The following is a 22,852-nucleotide window of genomic DNA, read 5'->3' on the forward strand; positions in this document are numbered from 1 at the left end:
CAAATTTGATAAGCGCCACCTAGGGAGCGTAAGGCACGTCGGGAATTGTCGTCTGCTTCCGTCGTTGTACCTGCCGGCAGAACCACCTGCTGGGACACATTCTGTTGTCGGTATGATTTTTAAACAAATCTTCATGAATAGTTGGAATATAAGAGGCAAGAATGTTTACATCCATGAAATCCAGCTGTTAAAAATAAGATTGTACAGCACAGCGCCGTTTTTGTTATGATTTCGTTGTGATCGCCGTGTTCACTAGGCCTAACACCGGCGACAAAATGTATTATTTTCAGTTAGATATTGATGGATGAGAATAAGTTGAAACTGATTTCCGAGAAATTTATAGTAGGATGTACATTTGCAGCGTAAAATCAGGTTAGTCTGTGAAAATTTTTTGTCACGAAATCCCCGCTTCACTGTGTTTGTTTTCGTCGCCATTTTGGGGGGCAGTATGGTGTCATGGCGACCCCCTTGGTAAAAAGCAAACCAATCAGAGGAGCGAAACTGTGATTGACAGGTCGAGCCTCTTTTTGTGACTCCTCCCAATGGCCAGACTCCCTTTTAATATACGGCTCTGCTAGAACCCAACAGCCGGCGCCATCTATTGAACATCTATGGAACCCTCTTCCGTCAGTGTCACAAAGCCTGCACAGAAGCGTTGTGAAAAAGGTCCATGACTCTGGCAGACGACAATATATGGAACAAGAAAAACGCACTTTTCCACACCGCTTTGCGTTTCATATCCCGGTTTCAAAATCACGTAAATGTTACAGTTCTCGAAAACATTGTCTAAAAGTGTACATAAATAATGTCACCTGCGATGTCTGTGGTTTTCGTCTCAATTAGGAACTCTGGTGTTTCCTTCGCTTGATTTGTGCTGGTGTAGTGGTAGCTCATGGCTACCTTTATTCTGTATGCTGTCGAGGGCTTGAGGTTCTGGAGGACTATGGGTCCTTTAGTGCCTGGAGGTATCCAGCGTTGCGGTTCTTCGCCTTCCTTTGCATACGAGACCATGTACGCGTACTCTCCTTTGAGCACACACTCTTTCTCAGGGGAGAAGCGCGGCGGAATGAGAGTGATTTGAACAGCCGTAGCGACGTGCTGCACGTCCTCAAGGAGTGCGGGAACTGCAAGAAATGTTGCGATATGCATGTACAGGCTGTGGCCTATAGATTCACATCTTTAATAGGCCATTTGCAAAAGTTCCAGGGAGCAGGGCGCGCCCTCGGAGGGCATGCCGGGAAATGCTGTGCAAAACTACAGCGACGGTGCATACACCAGTACGACGACGGCGATCGGAGACGATAGCAAATCGCTGTCGTTTTGCACAACATTTACCGGCACGCCCTGCCGTGCTGCTCCCTGGAACTTTTTCAAATGGCTTATTGCCAACTCCGTAGCATGACACGCTCGGCGCCAATCACCATTCAGAATGGGTGCGTTCTCTGGTTGCTCGAGAATGAGATGCGAAAGTCTTTTTGATAATTCTTACCACATATTCGACGTTAATTGACGTTATGAACGTTAAGAACACCGACCGAGCCTATTGCAGCGGTCATACATCACTTTAATGTACCACAGTCATGTCTCGATTATCCGGATACGTCTGGAATCCTCCCTTTTTTTCGTCCGGATATCGAATTTCCAGATAACTGAACGAAGCAAATTTTCGGGGAAACTCGAAAAAATTGGGAAACCTCTTTGTAGCTCCAGAAAAGGAAACAAGGAAAAGATCGTTGCTTCAAAAATTGATGCGAAGTGAGCTGCCTGAAATTAGCGCTGAACTGATGCTGGAAGGCCATTAGAGACGAGCCTCTCTCGTGTGGACTCCCGAGCCTTCGACATTTGGTCGAAACTTTTGAACTACATGTTGAGCTCAATTATGGTCTCTGTTCTTCTCTGTGCATGATCTCCTTGTCTTTTTCATCCTCTCATCATCCGTTTGTACCTTCTGTATGTAAGTGTACTGGGGTAGCCAGTTCGACTTCGTCGAAACTCACATCCACATTTTTTCTCACATCACATTTTTTCCTTATCACATCACATCACTTCGAAATTAGTAGGCACACGTATGCGACAGCATTTTGATCACAGCCACAGAACCTGCTGCGTCACCCTGCTGTTTAAAGAAGGGCAATATCTCAGAAAGTAAGGCACATGTTGTTGTCTTTCTTTGCAAATTTCTTTTGCATAGGCCAGAAGACAGGCGATGCTTTCGAACGGCCTGGGGACACTTACATTCGCATGTGGGCTTCTGGCACTTAGTGTCTACAGGACACCTACTCCGCCTATGGTCTCGCATCTCTACCGTGGGCCCGAAAACAACAAAAGGGAGTCAAACGGTACAGAATGCCCCGGTGAGATATGACCCTTTTTCGGAACAATGTGAACACAGCACATGCTAGGGACAGAAGACGTTGACACTTTTCCGGATACGTGAATCAGAATGGCCCAAGTACTGGAAGGTTGGTCCCCGTACTTGCTGTACGGAAGCGGACAAGTAATTCCGAGACAAAATTCAATGGTTGCAGGTTCGTTCCCGGGAATGTAGTCCGGGAGGGTTGTCCGGATATCGAGTTTTCCGGATATGTGAGCCTCGGATAACCGAGGCATGACGTATACAAAACGATAACCTAGAAACTATATACAGTACAGGACATTTGAAGGGAATACTCTATGAAACTACAGAATACGTCACCTAAACCCTAAAACTTCTATCGTACGTACGACATTTGGCATAGATATCCGCTTCCCGCTTCTGCAACCGGACTTCTACACATGAACCGATTGTCACGTAGACCTGGAACAAGATAAGCAACAAGTTTTTTGCTGTACACTTCCAGGCTGTGCTCCAAAGCCACTATATCTTTAACCTAAAAACATATTTTTGTTGAGTACATATATTACGTCGTAGCTAGAGCGAAATTGTAATTTATTAGCGGCGTACGACCCAAAGCCCTGTGCTTTTATTCTGACGATTATGTCGGCACAATCTTCCGAACCACAGTGAACCATTCTAGATCGCAAAGTTGACTTACCGTCAGTAAAATGCCTGACCAAATGGATATCCTATGCATTTTTGTGCGTCTGTTCATTTTCCAGGAAGGCGAACTTCCAACTAGCCTTGGGTCGGTTTCACACTACCGTATCTCTTCCTCTGTTTGCTTCCAAAATAGAACCTGAAGGCAGTCGAGCTCCGTAGCTTCCAATGGGCCCGGTTTGGCTCCGATGAAAACACGGCCGAGGAAAACGTTAGCGCGAAATGAGCCTTATGAAGTACGCACTATAGGTGATCGCGATAAGGGCACAATGATCAGACGCAATACACTGTGGTACAAAGATCACTCGTAATGCGTTGTCGCCCCGATAGATCACTATAGGTATTGTCAATATCTTTCACACATTTTCCTTGAAATGGGCCCGACTCATAGCGTATCTAATCACTACATGTATACCTTCCATGACTGACCCATTCCCATTCAACAACAACAGCAAATATAATGCTGACGATGAATTGGGAAATTCGTCTCCTGAATTGGTGGCTCATTACAGCAATAGCGACAGGACTGTATGAGATATAAGTGGCTTGTATCATATAACGTGACAAATGAGGTGACGACGGATTCAAGTGGCCGTGACTCATGTGCATGTGTGTGTCCAGTTGATCATTGTCCTGTACTGCCCTGGCACTTATGGTTCTCATGTGGGATAGTGTCAGCGTTCAGCTGTCGGCTCTTACTTTTTATGAGACTGACCCTCCTGACAGGTTGCTTTGGAGTAGGTTACAAAGGTCAACTGGTGAGTTCACCTACCAAATCTATGCAGAATAAATTAGAGTTCATGAAGAAGACCGAGGGAAAGGGACACAGAAGACGACACACGCAAGTTCCCAGAGACAGCACAGTGTCTCTCGGTCTTCTTCGTGGATCTACACCAGCTCGCCTACACACTTTCCCTTGTTTCATAAATTAGGGTTGTTCGGTAGCTACCGAACGACCCTAAAACAAAGAAGGGGGTGACTATCCGCGTCCAGGAACGTTGGTCTCGACCACGAAATTTGTAATACTGCACCGCCTTTGTGGAAGAGGGAATTTAGACACTGTGAGACACTTGGATGCCCGTACAGACGGAGTGCTTTATTCCGGAGAGCGTTGTATATTAGAGAGACATATTCGCAGTTCGTGTACGGAAGCGAAGAGCCCAGTGAGAATTGCAGCAAGATATTACGACACATTTCAGCCTTCGCCAATATCACGGTTTATCGTAAGAGGTCCCATATATGGGACTTTCATCGCAAGGGCAGATAATGGTCAGGGTCAATTCGTTTAAGCGACACAGTAAACAACTATGTGAGTAGAACAGCGATATGAAGTTATCTTATCCACGAGAGCACGTCCTCGAATGGTTAGATATGTGCGATTGAGACACTTGCAAGTCGTCGCAGAAAAAAAAAGAAAGGGAACAATGAAAAAGAAGAAGGAAAAAAGCCAGAGAGTGGCAGATGTGACTTGGAGAAAATTTCGTGTTCTAGCCCAACCACCGCTGGAAAAACGTCTCTGCGACAACAAGTACTAATTAAATCTGCCAAGTTTTATGTGACAAGTCCCTCCCGCAGGCAGAACCACACTCTTAAAAATGAGGGGGGGGGGGGGGGTGTCGAGGTAGCTTGCCGTTGTTGGCCGCACTCAAGTGGGCATCGTCACGACTATAGCCAAAAAAAAGGAAAAGAAGGTGGGAGAAAGGGGAGTTGAGGACTTCAAAGTGATGTAGAAGCAGGATGACCGGTACTGATGGGACAGAAGCACACTGTAGGTGAGAGGTGCACTAGAGTGGTCTCTCCGCTAGGCCCGTTGCTTGGAGAAAGCGCACGAGGCCGCGAATGAACTTCACCCCATAGCACGCTCCTAGCCAACCATCATCACGAATGGCAACGTTGTCGACCCCGATTTGTCGTCGCAGCATGACAACAGTGTCCGTTTCTGTACACGCAGCACGATGTTTCAGTGCTTGTGTTACACATTGTGATATAAGGCATAACATGCCATAGTCAAAATCGTGAGAATGAAGGGTGTTGTTGCTATTTGCAGTTGTAAAAATTGGATTGCATGTTTATGTTGGTGCAACTAATCGTCAGATGTGTTTATTCAATGTAAAAGTAACTTTCGTTTCTTTATTACATGACCATCAATGTCACTTGTACAAACAGCCACAATACCTGTATGGATGGCTAAAATGCTAAACATTTCTATATCAAAATGGTGGTATTTTTTGTGCACAATAATTTTCGTAATTTTGTTCAAGTTTTGCCACAATTCCCGGTAAAGAGCCCCACAGGCATGGCATGCCTCGCGATCATCAGAGGAGTCCTGATGTGCAGCCATTTGTGCATTTTTCAGTGCAAATTCTTGAATGCCGTGATCCAGGTTGGAGTCAGAGGTCTCCTTTAGTAGGATCCTACCAACACAGGTGTGATTACTTCGTCATCTGCAATTAGTAATGGAATTAATAAAATAACTATCGGGCTACGACATAATCCTATTCGGGCAGTTAAAAAAATGAAAAAGTAAGAAAGAAATCAAGTGGTGCGGTCAAGGGTAGTCTCTCAAACTTTTCAGTATCATCATACTAAGAGGTTCCATTTGTATCTTATCTTTGGTTATGTGGCCATCAACAAGGTCGCGAGGTTGTCAGCAGCGGGGCCTTCATTCTACCATCGTCTGGGAGCGGTTCGGTTGACTGTTTGGGGAGCGGACACGCAGTGTTTGCCTATTGTCACGGTACGTGAATAAATGCGTTGTTGTTTGTGAACCAGATGCCCCTCGTGTCCAAATGTCGTTGATCACACATTTTCCGCGGCACCCTTTTTTTCTTGTCTTGATGGGAAAGCTATGCATCAACTCGTACAACTTCAGGAAGGTGAATTCCATTGTTGCATTTTTGGTGATACGATATGCCATGTAAAACAGTTCACGTGGTTATAGAAACACCATGTTTTTATTTTTATTTTACTAAGTTATTTAACAAACTAACTACTAACTACCACGTTTTTGTGGCTTCATAAGAAGAACTATTATAGCTGGGAAGGAAGACACATATGTAAGGACGCGTACATGTTCACTGGACGTTGGAGATGGAAGGAACGTTTTACGGAAGCTTTTCGAGATTATGCAATGCGAAAGACCAGAATACAGAAGGCTTTGGACAATTTTTAATTGCGGGAATTTTATTTTTTACAATTGACATTTGAAAATTGCCAAGCGAACCTGACTTTCCTTTTTTTTTTTTACAGAAATATGATGTCCTCCACGAGTAACCGCAGACCCAGCAAAGACTATGCACAGTATCGCAACAGAAATAGTTGAAAAAAAAAAAGAAGTAAAAGTTACGCCTGCTTGATTTTCGCAGAGAAACAAACGTACGCGAAATCTACGTCTGGACGAGAAAGTGCCCCCGCCTTCGTTTGTTTTGGCCTTTGTGATAAAGATGGTTGTTTTCTTTGTGATAAGACGGTTGTCACTAGCATGAAGGTCAACGCGGCGCAAAGGAAGGTAAAACAAAAGGCGGAAACACTTCCCCCTCTCCCCTCAAATATTCTGGGCTTTTCTTTGTGACAACCAAGCAGGCGGGGCTAAAGCTGAATTTGTACTATTTTTTTTTTGGGGGGGGGGGAGGCCTGTGGTTATTTTTTTAATTTATTTGAAGTATCCCAAAGGCTCATAAGAGCGCTACACTCTTAAAAATGAACTTCACCGCATAGCACGCTCCTACCCAACCATCACCTCAAATGATATCGTTATCTGCCCTAATTTGTTGAAAACGGGAGGCGTACGCCTTTTCTGTGACAATTATGAACAGCATAAGTGTCACAGAAAAGGCGTACGCCTCCCGTTTCCAACAAATCAGGGCAGATAACGGTATCATTCGAGGTGATGGTTGGCTAGTTGCGTGCTATGTGGTGAAGTTCATTGTTAAGAGTGTACATGGGGGAGTAGGATGATACAAACATGTCAGCAACACAAAGACGATGAAAAAAAGTACTAAACACTGAACCAGTCATACTGCCTGGCTGGCACGAAAAGTAAAGCATATAATAGAAAAAACATAATAGTGCATTATAAAAAGAGTACAAACATCAAACGCAAAGTTGGCAACGGAAATTGTCGTAGTCAACGAGCTCAGCTAGGTCAGAGGGCAGGTCGTTCCAGTTAATTGCGGTTCGACAAAAAAAAAAGATTTCGCAAAGGTCTCTATTCGACATTGAAAACGATTTACTTTGCATCGATGGTCGAAACGTGGGAATATAACTGTAGAGCGGTTAAGCGGAGAAAGGTTAGGTGGGATACTGTGGACGAATCTGTGAAAAACAGATAACCTGGCGACGGTTCGGCGACTGTCCAGGCTAGGGAGCTCAAGTAGCTATTTAATTGCCGTTACCGAAGGACTTCGCGAGTAGTCGCTGACAATGAAACGAGCTGCTCTGTTCTGGACAGCCTCTAAAGCAGAGCACAGGTAGCGCTGAGGGGGATCCCAGATAGCTGAAGCATACTCCAATTTGGATCTAACTGAGAAACGTATGCTAATTTTCGGATACCTTGTTGGGCCGACTTAAGGTGACGTCTAATGTGCCCCAGGGAGCGATTAGCAATCTTAATTATTGATTCGATGTGTTTGTTCCAGGTCAAATCCTGGGAAAAATGAATACCGAGATATTTGTAAGACGACAAGAACGTAGCTGTCAAGCGAATAAGGAAACGAAAACATTTGGTTAGGACTGTGGCGAAGAAATGAGGTTACGTTTATGGAGATTAAGAGGCATGTCCCAAGTCAGGCACCAGGAGTGACTTAGAGAGATGTCATATTGTAATGCAATCTGGTCGGCAGGTGATGAGATTTTCCTATAGATTACACAGTCATCGGCGAAAAGACGTAGTATAGTGGAGGGAATGTTCTTAGGGAGATCATTGATGAAGATTAGAAAAAGAAGGGGACAAAGTAGAATAGAGAAGGGGACCACTAGAATATCTTTTAATCGGATGAGTTTTTATCGCGATTAAAAACAAAGTGGCAGGAAAGGACATATTTGAAATGAAAAAGGTGAAAGACGAAGTATCTAAAAAATGTGCTTACCGCGAGGACTACGAAAAACGTGATAGCACCGATCAGCGAGGAGCTTCCACTCGTCGTCCTGCCACTGCCTTTGACACCAGCACCGCTGCCACTGCCAGCTGCAAACCGACAAGTATAATGGTCAGACAACCTTGGCTGATAATTCAATGGGAAATAAAAGATAGTCGAGGTTGCTAACTCCCGGGTGAAACTGTTCACAGCTTTCTAGCAAGAATGGCATAACTTCAGTGCGTGCAAACGTGCACCGTTGAAGGGAAAGGAATATAAGGAGGAAAGGTCGTTTGCAAGGCATAGGCATGCCACCCTCGTGTATATAGTCGGCGATTGATTTTCATCTGTGGCACCTATAGGTAATCACTGCAAAAAAAAAAACTTTTCAAAAAAAAAAAAAAATCGAAAACGTAAAGCTCAATTTAACGAGTGAACGAGAAAGTGGTTACGGTGTTAACACTACACTATTAAGATATGCACGCTGTTTCCATGGTGATAAATACTCCAAAAATATACAATGCGGTTCAAGAACCCAGTGGCGTCACTAGGGGGTTGGGGTGGGGGGTGTGGACCGCACCGGGTGATGCGACAGAAGGCTGTGACGTGCGCCAGCAGTACCGCTGCCTCCGCTCTTTTGCTGTAGCGAGGTGACGCCAAAAACAATATAAGAAGCCCTATAGGCGAGCATGTGTTTTTTTTTCTGCATACGATATGATCCTGTTATTTATATATCGTGTATCGCCTCGTAAGGGACACATTATTGCGAGGGGGGGGGGGGGTACTAATAAGATATGTAGTCTGTTTCCATGGTGATAAATACACTCCAAAATATACAATGCGGTTCCAGAACGGGCGTACTGGACAGTTGCTCTACCTAGATTCACTAAATAAGCTTATTTAGTGACTCTAGCTAACTTATTTGGATGTACACCACGCGAGTAAATAAAGACAAATACACGCATTAAAAATAATCAAGTCATCACGAATCCAGAATCAGTAATCATAACTTTCGGCCACATAATAATTTAGTATTGGAAACTAGTGTAAGAGTATACACCGAAAAAGCGAGTTGTCTGCGCCGCTGCAGGAGTGAGGAGGACTTTCATTCGACACGAGTTATACGATTAATTGAGGGAGTGTCCAATTAGCGCTCAAATTAGTGGACGTGAATCGCGATATTAAAAACTGTTCCATTTTATCGGTATATCACTGTTTTAGTTTCTTTCGATTCCTTGGTAAAGTTGTTTCCTTCGAAGTAATGACACCTTCATCGTATTACTCGTGCTATAAAGTTTGCTACTTTGCAGGTAGGTTGCGGCGCCAGTACATCTCCTCAGTTTTTGTAGCGCATCTTATCAGTATCACGCAAGGGTTAAGATATTTCTCTGCATGCCTCCGGCCACTTATGCAAATTCATGGCCTCTTGAACCGTTCAGCCATCGACAGGTCACAGAGAGTTCTCGTAAATCCACCAGTGTATTTTCACATCTTGAAAAATCGAATGACTTACCAGCGCCAGGTGGGCTTCCAGCTGTGAAGAAGACAGGCTTGGAATCTGTGGACCCAGCTTGGTTAATCGCCCTTAGCTTAAAACTGCAATGTAATCAGCAACGGTTATCGAGTTCATTATATCTCAGGCAACAGACATCGAACGTGGTGAAAGATGGAAGTCACCGAAAAGTTTGTATGTAGGTCACTTTGTATGTAATTGTCCCTTCTATGTTGTTCCGGCCTCAGAACATCAGTTCTCTCATGATCGAACGTCGTCTCTTAAGGGAGCGCTCAGGTGGCCCCCGACCTGTGTTGTTCACCTTTTTTTTTTTTTTTTTTGCTGTGGCCCTTTAAGAGCACCTTCGGGAAAAGACTTTCTTCACAGGACGAAGTCCTCCAGAAAGATGTCCTGCAGCGGCTACGACACCAGTCAACTTCGTTTTACGCTAAATGTATCAAATAGTTGCCACAACGATGGCAGCCTTTAGGAGCATAGCAGAACTCACGTCTTTTTAGACGTTTACTTTTTACTAGACCTGGATTAGCTTATCCGGCAGTGAGCAGGCTCACATCTCAATTTTTTTGTCTTATCATCATCGTCGTCGTCGTCATCATTATCATCATCACGATGGCAGCGGTGCGCACTGTTAATACCTTGCAAACGTGATTTAGTACAAGCCAGCAACAAACAACACGCCTTTATTCTTGAAGGATCCCTGTACCTTTCTTTCTTTTCGTTTTCTTTCCTTTCTTTCGTTTTTTTATCATAGGAATAACAAGTTGGTTTATGCCTGACTAACCTTTCCTCGCTTTTTTTTCTCAATAAACGTATCCCCCCCCCCCCCCCCCTGTACCTTGGAAGTATGATCTTGCTTCACCTAGGGTTACCAATGACATCAAAATATATAAATAAATATATATGCACGTTAAATTGCTTTCGCACTGGATAAATTAGCGGTCAGGTTCGATTAGGGTTGCCACCTTTCGGAGTGCAAAATACCGGCTGAGGAAGAGGAGGTGGAATAGAGGGAAAGGAGGAAATGTTCACGGGAAAGGGAAAGTGGGTGAGGGGTGGAGAGTATACAGAGAGAAAGAGAAAGAACGAGCGTGACAGACAACAGACCAGGCCGATTGTTGCGAAGTTTTCTTCCTACAAGTTAAAGGAGAGCGTCCTATCGTCAGGTTTCAAGCTTAAAGGTTGTGACCAAAGCATATCAGGGGACTTTTGCGCTGCCACCCGTTTAGCCCGCCGCCGCCTTGTCGAATTTGGGAAATCACTTAACGAAGCCTTTAAGTTACGCCATGATAAACTGATAGTGGGACGCAAATCCTTCTACTTCGACACTGCAACGAATTCCGTAAAGGAATCTATACCATAGCTAATGCCTGTACGTAACAGCAAACCCGTCACAACTGTATCATCTGCCTCATGTCTATCTGTAATGTTCACTAACATTCGCAGCTTACTACCCAAGCTGGATCAGGTTGAATCCATTATTCGTTCCAGCTCTTCCGATATTCTTGCCCTTACCGAAACTTGGCTATCTGACTCAGTCTCCAATGAAGAACTATCAAAGTTTCTTCCTGGCTTCACCATTTTTAGGAAAGATCGTCGGGATAGAAGGGGTGGAGGCGTTCTTCTTGCCACCAAATGTTATTTGTATCCTTCACTTCTACCCACACCTAACAATTTCGAAATCATTTGGGTTAAATTGTTACACGTCTTTCCCCCTTGCGTTCTCGGCGTTTGTTATCGACCACCTGACATGAATGACCCATCATTTCTTTCAAATCTCCGCGACGACTTATCTCTCATAACGCAGGAGCATACTTCATGTCGTATCTTCCTCGTGGGGGACTTCAACTATCCTACGATTAAATGGGATCTTCAGCAGTGTATTCCTTCCGGGCGTTCTCAAGAGGCTCAATTTGTCGACTTATGCTCCACATTTAACTTGTCCCAGGTTATCACAAACCCTACCAGGGTATGTTCTGTCTCCCAGGCAACACTCGACTTGGTCTTGACTTCCCATCCCGAGCACGTTGCTTCCTTGCATGTCACCAATGGTCTCAGTGACCACAAGAACATATTCTTCGATATATCCTCAAGACGTTCGAATATCCGCAAATTCGTTGCTAAAACCATTTACGACTACAGTCGTGCAAACTTCCAAGCAATTAACGAGGGTCTCGTTACTCTGTATGATAATTTCTTCCACGACGCTTCACCACGCTCCGTCGAAGAAAACTGGTGCCTCTTTCGCGACAACATAAATCACCTTACTGAGCGTTACATTCCAAAAATAAAGATAAAATCCTACGACCACAATCCCTGGTTTACGAAAAATCTCAAAACGCTGTTAAACAAGAAAAAGAGATTTTTCAGGATCGCAAAGCGCCGTGGCGATGATGTATCATGGGCCAAATTTCATGAATGTGCACGTGCGTACATGCGCGCGACAAAACAAGCGAAACATAAGTTCTTCAACCTTGACCTCCCTTCACTCCTGGTGAACAAACCTAAACAATTTTGGAAAGTTCTGTCCCCGCCTAAATCTCACTCCTTTAGCCTAACCTACCCCAACGGGGAGGTCATCCCAGACAATCTATGTGCCAACGAGTTTGCTTCATTTTTTTCGTCTGTCTTTAACACGGACGACGGTTGCTCACAAGTTTTATTACCAGTGATCCCTTCTTCCATGAACCTTTCTTGTCCCATGATGCCCATCGATATCAGCCCCCACGGAATTTGTAAGATCATTGAGTCACTCAAGCTGTCCTCAAGTTCTGGTCCTGACTCAATTAACTCTAAAGTACTATACAACACGAAAGTGATTTCAAGCGAACTGCTATGTTGCATATTTAGACAGTCACTTCAAGAATCCGTGTTGCCGCGGGACTGGAAGACAGCGATTGTCGTCCCCATTCTCAAATCCGGTAACAGTCAGTACGTTAATAACTACCGCCCCATTTCTCTAACTTGTATCGCATGCAAAATTCTTGAACACATAATCTTCTCAAACTTAGTCAAATTCCTCGAGGAAAAAGTGTTTTTCTACCCGCTGCAGCATGGTTTCCGTAAATACTATTCTTGTGAAACTCAACTAGCTTGTTTCGTTCATGACATATTTTTAAACGCTGACAACAACCATCAGACCGACGCCGTCTTCTTAGATTTCCGCAAAGCCTTTGATATGGTGCCTCACCCGAAGCTTATGTACAAAATCTCTCTCCTGAATCTCGACCCGCTTGTCGTCCGTTGGCTAACTCAATTTCTTTATAAGCGCTCGTTCGCAGTCTCATGTAATAACCGCATATCTCCATCTGTCCCTGTCCTTTCGGGAGTTCCTCAGGGTTCAGTTCTTGGTCCCCTCCTATTCCTCATATATATTAATGACCTTCCTTCAGGCATATCTTCCACTATCAGACTATTCGCCGATGATTGCGTTGTATACAGGCAGATCAACTCTCCTACTGACCAACAATCCTTACAAACCGACCTTGCCCTAATTCAGTGCTGGTGTGATGAGTGGCAAATGCCCCTGAATATATCTAAGTGCTGCATCGTGACATTTTCTCGCCGACGTGTTTCTTATCTCCCTCCCTTCTGCTACACAATTAGCGATTTAGTATTAACCAGAGCAGATTCCTACAAATATCTTGGCGTTCATCTCTCTTCCAACTTAACTTGGAATGAACACATTAATCACATCGTGGCCAATGCTTCTCGCTCCTTGGGCTTTGTCAGACGCACCCTAAGATCGGCACCTGTCCATCTCAAGCTTCTAACTTTCACCACTCTGGTACGAAGCAAGCTTGAATACGCATCCGCAATATGGGACCCTCCTCAAAACTATCTCTGTGATGCAATCGAAGCCATTCAAAATCGAGCTGCCCGCTTCATTGTCAACGATTACTCTTTCACTACCTCTGTTTCCGCGTTAAAACTAAGTCTCAACCTCGAGCCGCTCGAACATCGTCGTCGCTTCGCCAAGTTAACCCTCTACCATAGATTTTTTTTTCACCTTGCCTGCTCGACAATCACCCATCACACGCTCGAGTGTCATTTTTCCTCGCTTTGATCACACTAACAAGGTTACTCGGTTCCTCTGTATTACTAACGCGTTCTCCAAATCGTTTTTTTGCACAACTACCATTGAGTGGAACAACCTCCCATCATCAATCGCTACCATTGACGACCATACAGTTTTCCGTAGCTCCCTCTCTCACTTTCTTCATCTTCAATACTAGTGTTCGTTCTGTTGTATTGCTGAGTTTATCGCTTTGTATACTTACTTGTATTGTCCTTATCCTGTTATTCCAAGATGTTGTTGTTATTTTGTTTCCTTATTTCTGTTTTCTGTTTATTTCTGTTATTACTGTTTCCATTCTCAATGTTCCATGATGTGTTCCAATATAATGTTCCCACCCCCCATGTAATGTCCTCCGGACCCTTGGGGTTTTTTGAAATAAATAAATAAATAAATAAATAAACAGCAAGACAACAATGATGATAATAATAATGAATAACTAAGAAAACGACTGGAGACTACGGAGTTGGGTCTGTGCTCCAGATTTATTCAAGCTGTAGTGGAATGTTGAAAGGAAAACCCCTATGAAAGGTGTTGAGCCACAAATACCGGCAAAAGGCTGCCGGTATCACCTTCCTACCGGCAACCGGCAGAGCAAGCAAATAACCGGCCTTGCCGGTATAATACCGGCCTGGTGGCAACCCTAGGTTCGATTGTAACCGTTAAGTGCTCTGCCAACGTACATTCAGAAACTGCCAAACGAAAAACAAATAAGCCACATATAGCTTAAAAGATCGCTATTTACGGACACCTCATCGTTGGGTTATTGTTGATCACATATGGCCATACAAAACACCAATGTTGGATGGATCCACGTGTTGCGTCGAGTGGATACATTGACTCCTCGAACTGCGCGTGGTGAAAATGCATGGTGCAATATCACTCCCTCAATATCCCTGTCTATTTTCGTTAATTTGAGTAAATTCGGCACGCTCTTCACATTCGTGGGGTAAAAAAAAGTGACCATAGCCAGGCAAATTTCCGAGTTTACATAACTAAAATTAAATTTACATAACTAAACTTACGTTACATGACACGCACATCAGGGGGTGGCAAAAACCTAGTAAGAACCAATATTGTTGCGCGCGTGATTCTAGGCGGTGTAGATGATTTATTATAATTCAATGACACGCTTTCTGGGACACCCTGTATACCGCTACCGGGAATCCCGTAAGCTAGCGCGCTAACCGCACCCAATTATTGAGTAACGTAACGTATTGAGTAACGTAAACAATTGAGTAACGTACGCTGTCATTGGTTCCGGTAGGCACGGTAACTTAACGGTGACGTCGCCAGCGGTATACTAAAACTAGAGTCGATAAGGCAGTCTACGAAGACGACAGGCGTATATATCCCTTACACCCCTGGCGCAGGTGCCGAGCCTGACAAATCAATGTAACGTTTTGATCGATGTCACGAGGTCCCCTGTAAGACCAATGGAGCTTCCTACACGCGATACATCAAGGGACGATGAATGAATCTCACGCTTTCGTTCCATAATCTCCAGGCGCTAAGTAGAGCAATTGGTGGAAGTTCAAAGGGAAGCTTACCCGTACTTGACGCCAGGCGTCAGTGGTCCATTGCACATATCGTCATCGCATTCTTCTTCTTCTTGGAACCCTAACACGCATGCCCGCGTAAGAGCTATCGATTGGCAACCTGAACTGAAGTCTGTAAAATGACAGGGAGAAGAATGTTGCACTATACCAAGCACCTCTGAAAATAATCAGGACATGAATGAATGGATAATAGGAAAAATTCAAAATCGAGTGACAGGGGGGGAAATGTTTATTAGAACAAAGAAAAAAAGGAGGAAAGGTCAGCCAAACAGGACGTCGGCTTGCTATTCCGCAAAAACGTAAAAATAAATGAGAGATGAATAAAGAAAATAACTATTAGCACATAAAGGATAAAGTGACGGGCTTCTTGCAGTTAAGAATATTTACCCTCCTGGGTTGTCAAGACACAAACTGCCGCACCTTTGTGCACGTGTTTGACAATTCATGCGAAATTCTCTCCCGATATGTGTTTTTCTTTCATCCGATACCTTCAGCCCACTCTATCATCTTGCCCAAAGAGGACCCTCTGACCCTTGTCCCTGCTGTCTCTGCAAGCAAGACGAGATCACAGTGGCTGCATGATGAGGACCCCCTATACTCTCAGCTCCACGCAGTGGATTCGTCTCTCTCTCTCTGTCTCTGTCGTTTCCCCATCGCTTTCGGCGACACTACGCATCTCTTCTTTACCGTGTGCGGCTGAACGTTGCGTGCATTCACCTCAGTTATGAGGCAGCGCTTTCGCCGTGCGCCATCGGACCTTTGTGCATCATGCAATGTGAGCGCTGACTTGCACCACCTATACAGTAAAGTTTCTTCCGTTGTTGCTGGAAGAAGGTCCGTTGATGTGCTCACAGGTCGAAGGTATTCCCAAGAGACGTCCGACAGGCGGTATTCTCGAACAATGACTGGACTTTATCTATACATGGTTATTATTATAGTTATTGTTATTTACATAACTATATACAACGACTTAAGTCACGGGGGCTTTCGCCTCGTCATCAAATCGTTGCGGCTTCCACGCAAGGATTTTCGTGTGTCCTCCACTTAAAAGAGTGACATTTGGGACACAACCCCCGCCAGCAAACACGGATCCCGGAAGCCCGGTTCAAACGTCTCCAACTCATGGTTGGCCTAGTTTGAATTTAGACCGAACCAGGCACCTCCTAATTGTCCGCGCACTATACTCTGTATTTATGGGTAACGGACCAAGCTGTCAATCCGTGCACCATGCAACTTTGGGCAGTGCATCTTCCTTGGCCCACTCTACTGATTTAATGCCAGCGAGCGTCTGGTCGCGAAGACCCCCTGAGGTGTCAAGTGTCCCCCGTTTAACGTGCCTTCCCCGAATCTCTGTCGGGTGGCTATTCCACTGAGTTCGTTGGAAATGTACAACACACGCGAGGTTTCTAAAAAGTACAACTCTTACATACACTAATGTACTGCCCTGTTGTTATTCCGCTTCCGTCCGCGGATGGTGCAGAGCTCTAACCTGCACCATCTACTTATATACTGCCCTGTCTGCCAGCGGGAGAGCGTGATCTTGCACCACGGAATGCATGCAAATCAACCTCCGCCCCTTTACCATAGGCAAGGTTCCTTTGCCTTTGGTCCCGTAGCGTTGATATGGATCAAGGTGTGTGGTACCTTTAGAATTTCCTGTCATCAACGTGCCTTTCCACCCTGCTTTGATCACCTGAATCATCATCTCCACCATCATCTCTCACTATCTGCAAATGACGCTGGAGCAGCGTCCAGCCTGCTGGCCGGCATCAGCTCTATATCATTATCGTCTCTTGTGTGTGTGTGTCTTTCTAACAGCGTTTTCATTGACTTCCGTCCTCTTTACCGTATAGCTGGAAGCGAAGAAGTAATACTAAATGCGATGCGTTGTCACAACCATTTTACAGCAAATATGCAGGAGAGAACATAAACCATGTTTTTTAGCAGTTTCTTGAGAATGAGTTGAAATACAATTCGACTGCACTTACCGTCGTCACTTCCGGCATTGTAACACTTGATGGGCGAGTGCGAATGGGCTGCTTTCCACGTAACTGGATGGTCGCACTTATCTGCTCAAGAACGATACAGAACGACTTGCTTAGGCTTTTGAAACGAGCCTGAGCATAGGCTACATTGGGCTCGTCGTGTATTTTCGTGTAGCCCATATGCTCATGTTTGTTTCATCATGGATGGATCATAGAATTGCTCACCTATTTCCGTGTCCTGTGCCACGAGCACACGGATTTCATTGATAATCCCGTTGGCGTCACTGAAGATGTCGAAAGGAAATTCATACCTCTGCTGGGTCTTATTCAGAAGGGACGAATCCACCAGTTTGATTTCCGCAGTCGGTGGTGGAGGAACTGAATATACGTCAAATTACCGGTAAATTATGAGACGCATATATCAACAACCAGCAGGAACATCACCAGAGGACAGACATCGGACAGGAAGCAGCAAGAAAATACTTCCGACAACAGCAATAATAGATGATGACGATGAGTTGGTGTGTTTCACCGCGGTGGTGCGGTGAAACGCCCTACCCCTTTCCCTACCCCTACCCTAGCCCTTTCCACATGAAACATTATATGAAGATGATGAAAGAAGGGTGAAAATAGGAGAAATAATTAAAGAGTCTGGAGCGATCCAGTAGACGACAGGAAGTTATTGTACAGGTGAAGAACCCGATGATGGAGCACAGGATCGTCATAGGGGCCAATGAGTGCAGCTAAGCTGGCTACGGGAAACTCGTCACACAGTATCCGCCTTTGCGGCAGGGATGGGCAGTATTTAAATACATCGTAATTAAAACATATATATAAAATATAAATACAAGTATCTATATCTTGTATTTAACTACAGACTCGGAAAATCGGTATTTATTTTGTAAATACTTTATAAATACTCCTAAATACGCAAAATACTGACTCATATACCCTATATTTGACCTTTCGGTAAGAAGAGCTTGGAGTGCCGAGCAGTTATACCGTTATAATATTATATAATATTATATATATATAATTATATTATATAATATTATATAAGCACGCACGAGCGATGGCCAGTTTCCCATTGTTGTTGCGGACAATGGTGGGGACTACACGACGTCCTTGTTGTACGAAGCATCTTCGTCAAATTTAATACAAACCTTTCTTCATCATCACCTGTGGAGACGTGTTCTCCTTTGTGAATCTGATTCTACAGCCGAACAGAAGATACCTAGAAGATGGAGTCTTCGAGAAACTTAATATTAAAATAGCCACAAATAATAACAAATAAATCCCATTTTTTTCCTTGCTGATTTGTTGTTACGATCACTATTATATGAGATCTTCTTCAGAGTATCTATGGTAGACGTTATGGTATTTAAATACTGTATTTACATTTTTGTATTTAAATACTGATATTGAATACGCAGAGTATTTAAATACCTCTTTCAACAAAGTATTTTGTATTTATATTTAAATACTAAAAAAATATTTATGCCCATCCCTGTGTAGCGGTACAGCCTGACGAGGACGATGTCATCGGAGACAGTCGTCGGCACGGATGGAAGCTGACGCTCGTGATGCGCGCCGTGATGATTCCGATGACATCGTCCTGGTCACCACATTGAGGCGGAGTCTACGCAGGGGAGAGATAAGATGGCGTAATAAACGGGCAAGCAAAGAAGACGACAAACTTGGGTCTACCGAATACGCGAGAGAAAATAGTTTCGCATTCTAAAACTTCTCGTAGAAAACACGGCAGTTACAACTAAGCTATAAGACAAAATGAGGAATTTTAGTCATTTAGGGACCGTATACCAGACAGACTGCATTGCCAGAACCATTAATCGCTTCCGGAACAAATTGCCCTGAGATTTAAGCGAGGCTTGGGAGCGTTTGCAGTGCTGCGGAGGAAATTTCAGGATTATCAGGAAGATAGGGAGCTATTTCAGTCTATAGGAGACTAGAAGCTTGAATTGTTCCTCAATTTACCCGTGTGTTTCTTAGTGTGCCTGTTATAGTTGTACAGGTCGCGGGCACGGCGGATGGACCCTTTTCACACTCGTGTCGTATCCTGACGGCTGTGCAGTAAAACTATGGTGAGCTTCTAGCTCACCATAGCAAAACACAGCCGGCTAGAGCCCTACAAAAGAGATAGGGCGCAGACGAACTGGTGCATGACGATGAAAGAACGAATAACCGAGAGACACGGGACACGAAGACAAGCATAAGAGAACTCTTGTGCTTGTCTTCGTGTCCCGTGTCTCTCGGTTATTCGTTCCTTCATCATAGAGCCCTACAGCTGGCGCCATCTATTGAACATGTAGAGAACCCTCTTCGGCGCCGTCAGTGTTACAAAACCTGCTCAGAAGCGTTGTGAAAAAGGTCCATTACTCTATAGCAGACGGCAATATATGGTACAAGAAAAACGCACTTCTCCGCACCACTTTGTGTTTGATATTCCGGTTTCAAAATCGTGTAAGCGGTACAGTTCTCGAAAGCATTGTCTAGAAGTGCACATAAATAATGTCACCTGCGATGTCTGTGGTTTTCGTCTTAATCAGGAACTCTGGTGTTTCCTCAGCATGGTTTGTGCTGGTGTAGAGGTAGCTCATGGCTACCGTTATAGTGTACGCCGTCGAGTGCTTGAGGTTGAGGAGGACTATGGGTTCTTCAATGCCTAATATTTTCCACCATCTCGGTTCTTTGCCTTCTGCATGCGAGACCATGTACGTGTACTTCCCTTTGAGCACACACTCCTCCGGAGGGGAGAAGCGCGGCGGAATGATAGTGATTTGAATAGCCGCAGCGACGTGCTGCACGTCCTCAAGGAGTGCGGGAACTGCAAGAAATGTTGTGATATGCACGTACAGTCTATGGTCTATAGATTCTCATACTTAATAGGCCATTTGCAAAAGTTCCAGGGAGCAGCGCGCGGCCTGGGAGTGCATGCCGGGAAATGCTGTGCAGAACTACAGCGACGGTGCATACACCAGTACGACGACGGCGAACGGAGACGATAGCAAATCGCTGTCGTTTTGCACAGCATTTCCCGGCACGCCCTGCCGGCTGCTCCCTGGAACTTTTTCAAATGGCCTATTTACAACTCCGTAGCATGACACGCTCGGCGCCAATCACCAATGGGTACGTTCTCTGATTACTCGAGATTGAGTATGGAATGCGAAAGTCTTTTTGATAATTCTTCCCAGATATTCGACACTAAATAACGTTATGACGTTAAGAACGCCGACCGTGCCCATTGCAGCGGTCTTGCATCACTTTAATGCACCACAGTCATGTCTCGATTATCCGGACACCTCTGGAATCCCCCATTTTTTTCGTCCGGATATCGAATTTCCAGATAACCGAGCCAAGCAAACTTCCGGGAAAACTTGAAAAATTTGGGAGACCTCTTTATAGCTCCAGAAAAGGAAACAAGGGAAAGATTGTTGCTTCAAAAATTGATGCGAAGTGAGCTGCCTGAAATTAGTGCTGAATTGATGCTCGAAGGCCATTAGAGACGAGCCTCTCTCGTGTGGACTCCCGAGCCTTCGACATCGCGAAACTGTTAGGTCATCCGTCGTCCGACAAGGCGCTAAGGGCACTTGAAGACTTTCTGCAGACAACCGGGCTTATGGAGATTCCATGACACGCTGAATGTGTGATGTGTGTGTCCTCAGCGATCCTGTCATTTTACTCTCACTTGGTCGAAACTTTTGAACTACATATCGAGCTCCATTATGGTCTCTGTTCTTCTCTGGGCACCATCTCCTTGTTTATTTCATCCTCTCATCATCCGTTTGTACCTTCTGTATGTAAGTGCACTGGGGTAGCTAGTTCGACTTTGTCGAAACTCACATCCCCATTTTTTTTGTCATATCACACTTTTTTCATTATCACATCACATCACTTCGAAATTAGTAGGCACACGTGCGACATAATTTTGATCACAGCCACGGCACCTCCTGCCCTGCGTCACTCTGCAAGAGGGGCACTATAAAGTTGGGCACATGTTTTTGTATTTCTTTGCAAATTTCTTTTGCATAGGCCAAAAGACAGGCGATGCTTTCGGACGGCGTGAGGACACTTACATTCGCATGCGGGCTTCTGGCGCATAGTGTCTACAGGGCCCTCACTCTGCTTATGGTCTCGCGGTGGTGGTGGTGGTGGTGATGGCGATAGGGCTTGCCGTTGTCGGCCTCACGTATGTGGGCAACGTCACGACTGACGCCCTGGGGGAATGTGCTTATGGTCTCGCAGCTCTACCGAGAGCTCGAAAACAACCAATGGGAGTCAAACGGTACAGAATGCCCCGGTGAGATATGACCCTTTTTCGGAACAATGTGAACACAGCACATGCTAGGGACAGAAGACGTTGACACTTTTCCGGATACGTGAATCAGAATGGCCCAAGTACTGGAAGGTTGGTCCCCGTACTTGCTGTACGGATGCCGGCAACGAATTCCGGATAACCGAGACGAAATTCAATGGTAGCAGGTTCGTTCCCGGGAATGAGTCCGGACGGGTTGTCCGGATATGGAGTTTTCCGGATATCTGAGTCTCGGATAACGGAGGCATGACGTATGCAAAACGATAACCTAGAAACTATATACAGTACAGGACATTTGAAAGAAATACTCTATGAAGCTACAGGATACGTCACCTAAACCCTAAAACTTCTATCGTACGTACGACATTTGGCATAGATATCCGCTTCCCGCTTCTGCAACCGTACTTCTACACATGAACCGATTGTCACGTAGACCTGGAACAAGATAAGCATAATAGTTTTGCTGTACACTTCCAGGCTGTGCTCCAGAGCCACTCTAACTTTAACCTAAGAACATACTTTTGTGGAGTACATATATTACGTCGTAGTTAGAGCGAAATTCTAATTTATTAACAGCGTACGACCCAAAGCCCTGTGCTTTTATTCTGACGATTATGTCGGCACAATCTTCCGAACCACAGTGAACCATTCTAGATCGCAAAGTAGACTTACCGTGAGTAAGATGCCTGACCAAATGGATATCCTATACATTTTTGTGCGTCTGTTTGCCTTCCAGGAAGGCCAACTTCCAACTAGCCTTGGGCCGGTTTCACACTACCGTATCTCTCCTTTGTTCGCTTCCCAAATTGAACCTGAAGGCAGTCGAGCTCCGTAACTTCCAATGTACCCGGTTTGGCTCCGTTGAAAACACGGCCGAGGAAAGCGTTAGAGTGAGCCTTATGAAGTACGCACGATAGGTGATCGCGATAAGGGCACAATGATCAGACGCAATACACTGTGGTACAAAGATCAGTCGTGATGCGTTGTCGCCCCGATAGATCGGTATAGGTGTCGCCAATATCTTTCACACATTTTCGGTGAAGTGGGCTGACTCATAGCGTATCTAATCACTACATGTACCGTCCATGACTGAACCATTCTCATTCAAGAACAATAGCGAATATAATGGCGACGATGAATTGCGGAATTTGTCTTTTGAGTTGCGGCTCGTCTCTACCGCAATACCCACTGGACAGCATGAAATAACGCGACAAATGAGGTGGACGGATCCAAGTGGTCTTGACTCATGTTCATATCCACGTGTTACTTTGATCATTT

General features: G+C 44.8%; 2 protein-coding genes across 5 annotated transcripts in view; one reads left to right on the plus strand and one right to left on the minus strand.

Annotated features, from left to right (window-relative positions):
- Window positions 1-22,497, minus strand: part of LOC135401517 (uncharacterized) — a 52,038-nt gene extending 29,541 nt beyond the window's left edge. Inside the window, exons 1-9 of one of the 4 annotated variants that reach the window (XM_064633973.1) lie at window positions 22,247-22,469; window positions 21,937-22,009; window positions 19,778-20,086; window positions 17,467-17,619; window positions 17,245-17,325; window positions 15,248-15,368; window positions 9,626-9,708; window positions 8,125-8,222; window positions 5,148-5,481 (exon numbers count right to left, since the gene is read on the minus strand). In XM_064633973.1, the coding sequence (XP_064490043.1) occupies window positions 5,470-5,481; window positions 8,125-8,222; window positions 9,626-9,708; window positions 15,248-15,368; window positions 17,245-17,325; window positions 17,467-17,619; window positions 19,778-20,086; window positions 21,937-22,009; window positions 22,247-22,285 (969 nt within the window). In that variant the 5' untranslated portion in view covers window positions 22,286-22,469 and the 3' untranslated portion in view covers window positions 5,148-5,469. Of the gene's footprint in view, window positions 1-812; window positions 1,125-2,724; window positions 2,798-3,035; window positions 3,296-5,147; window positions 5,482-8,124; window positions 8,223-9,625; window positions 9,709-15,247; window positions 15,369-17,244; window positions 17,326-17,466; window positions 17,620-19,777; window positions 20,087-21,936; window positions 22,010-22,246 lie in introns of those variants that run through there. The other 3 variants (XM_064633970.1, XM_064633969.1, XM_064633972.1) reach the window with 3 other exon arrangements.
- LOC135401523 (uncharacterized) overlaps window positions 1-22,852 on the plus strand; it is an 80,871-nt gene that overhangs the window by 3,835 nt on the left and 54,184 nt on the right. The window lies entirely within an intron of this gene.

Source organism: Ornithodoros turicata, chromosome 7 (genome assembly GCF_037126465.1).
Source record: "Ornithodoros turicata isolate Travis chromosome 7, ASM3712646v1, whole genome shotgun sequence".
NCBI lineage: Eukaryota > Metazoa > Arthropoda > Arachnida > Ixodida > Argasidae > Ornithodoros > Ornithodoros turicata.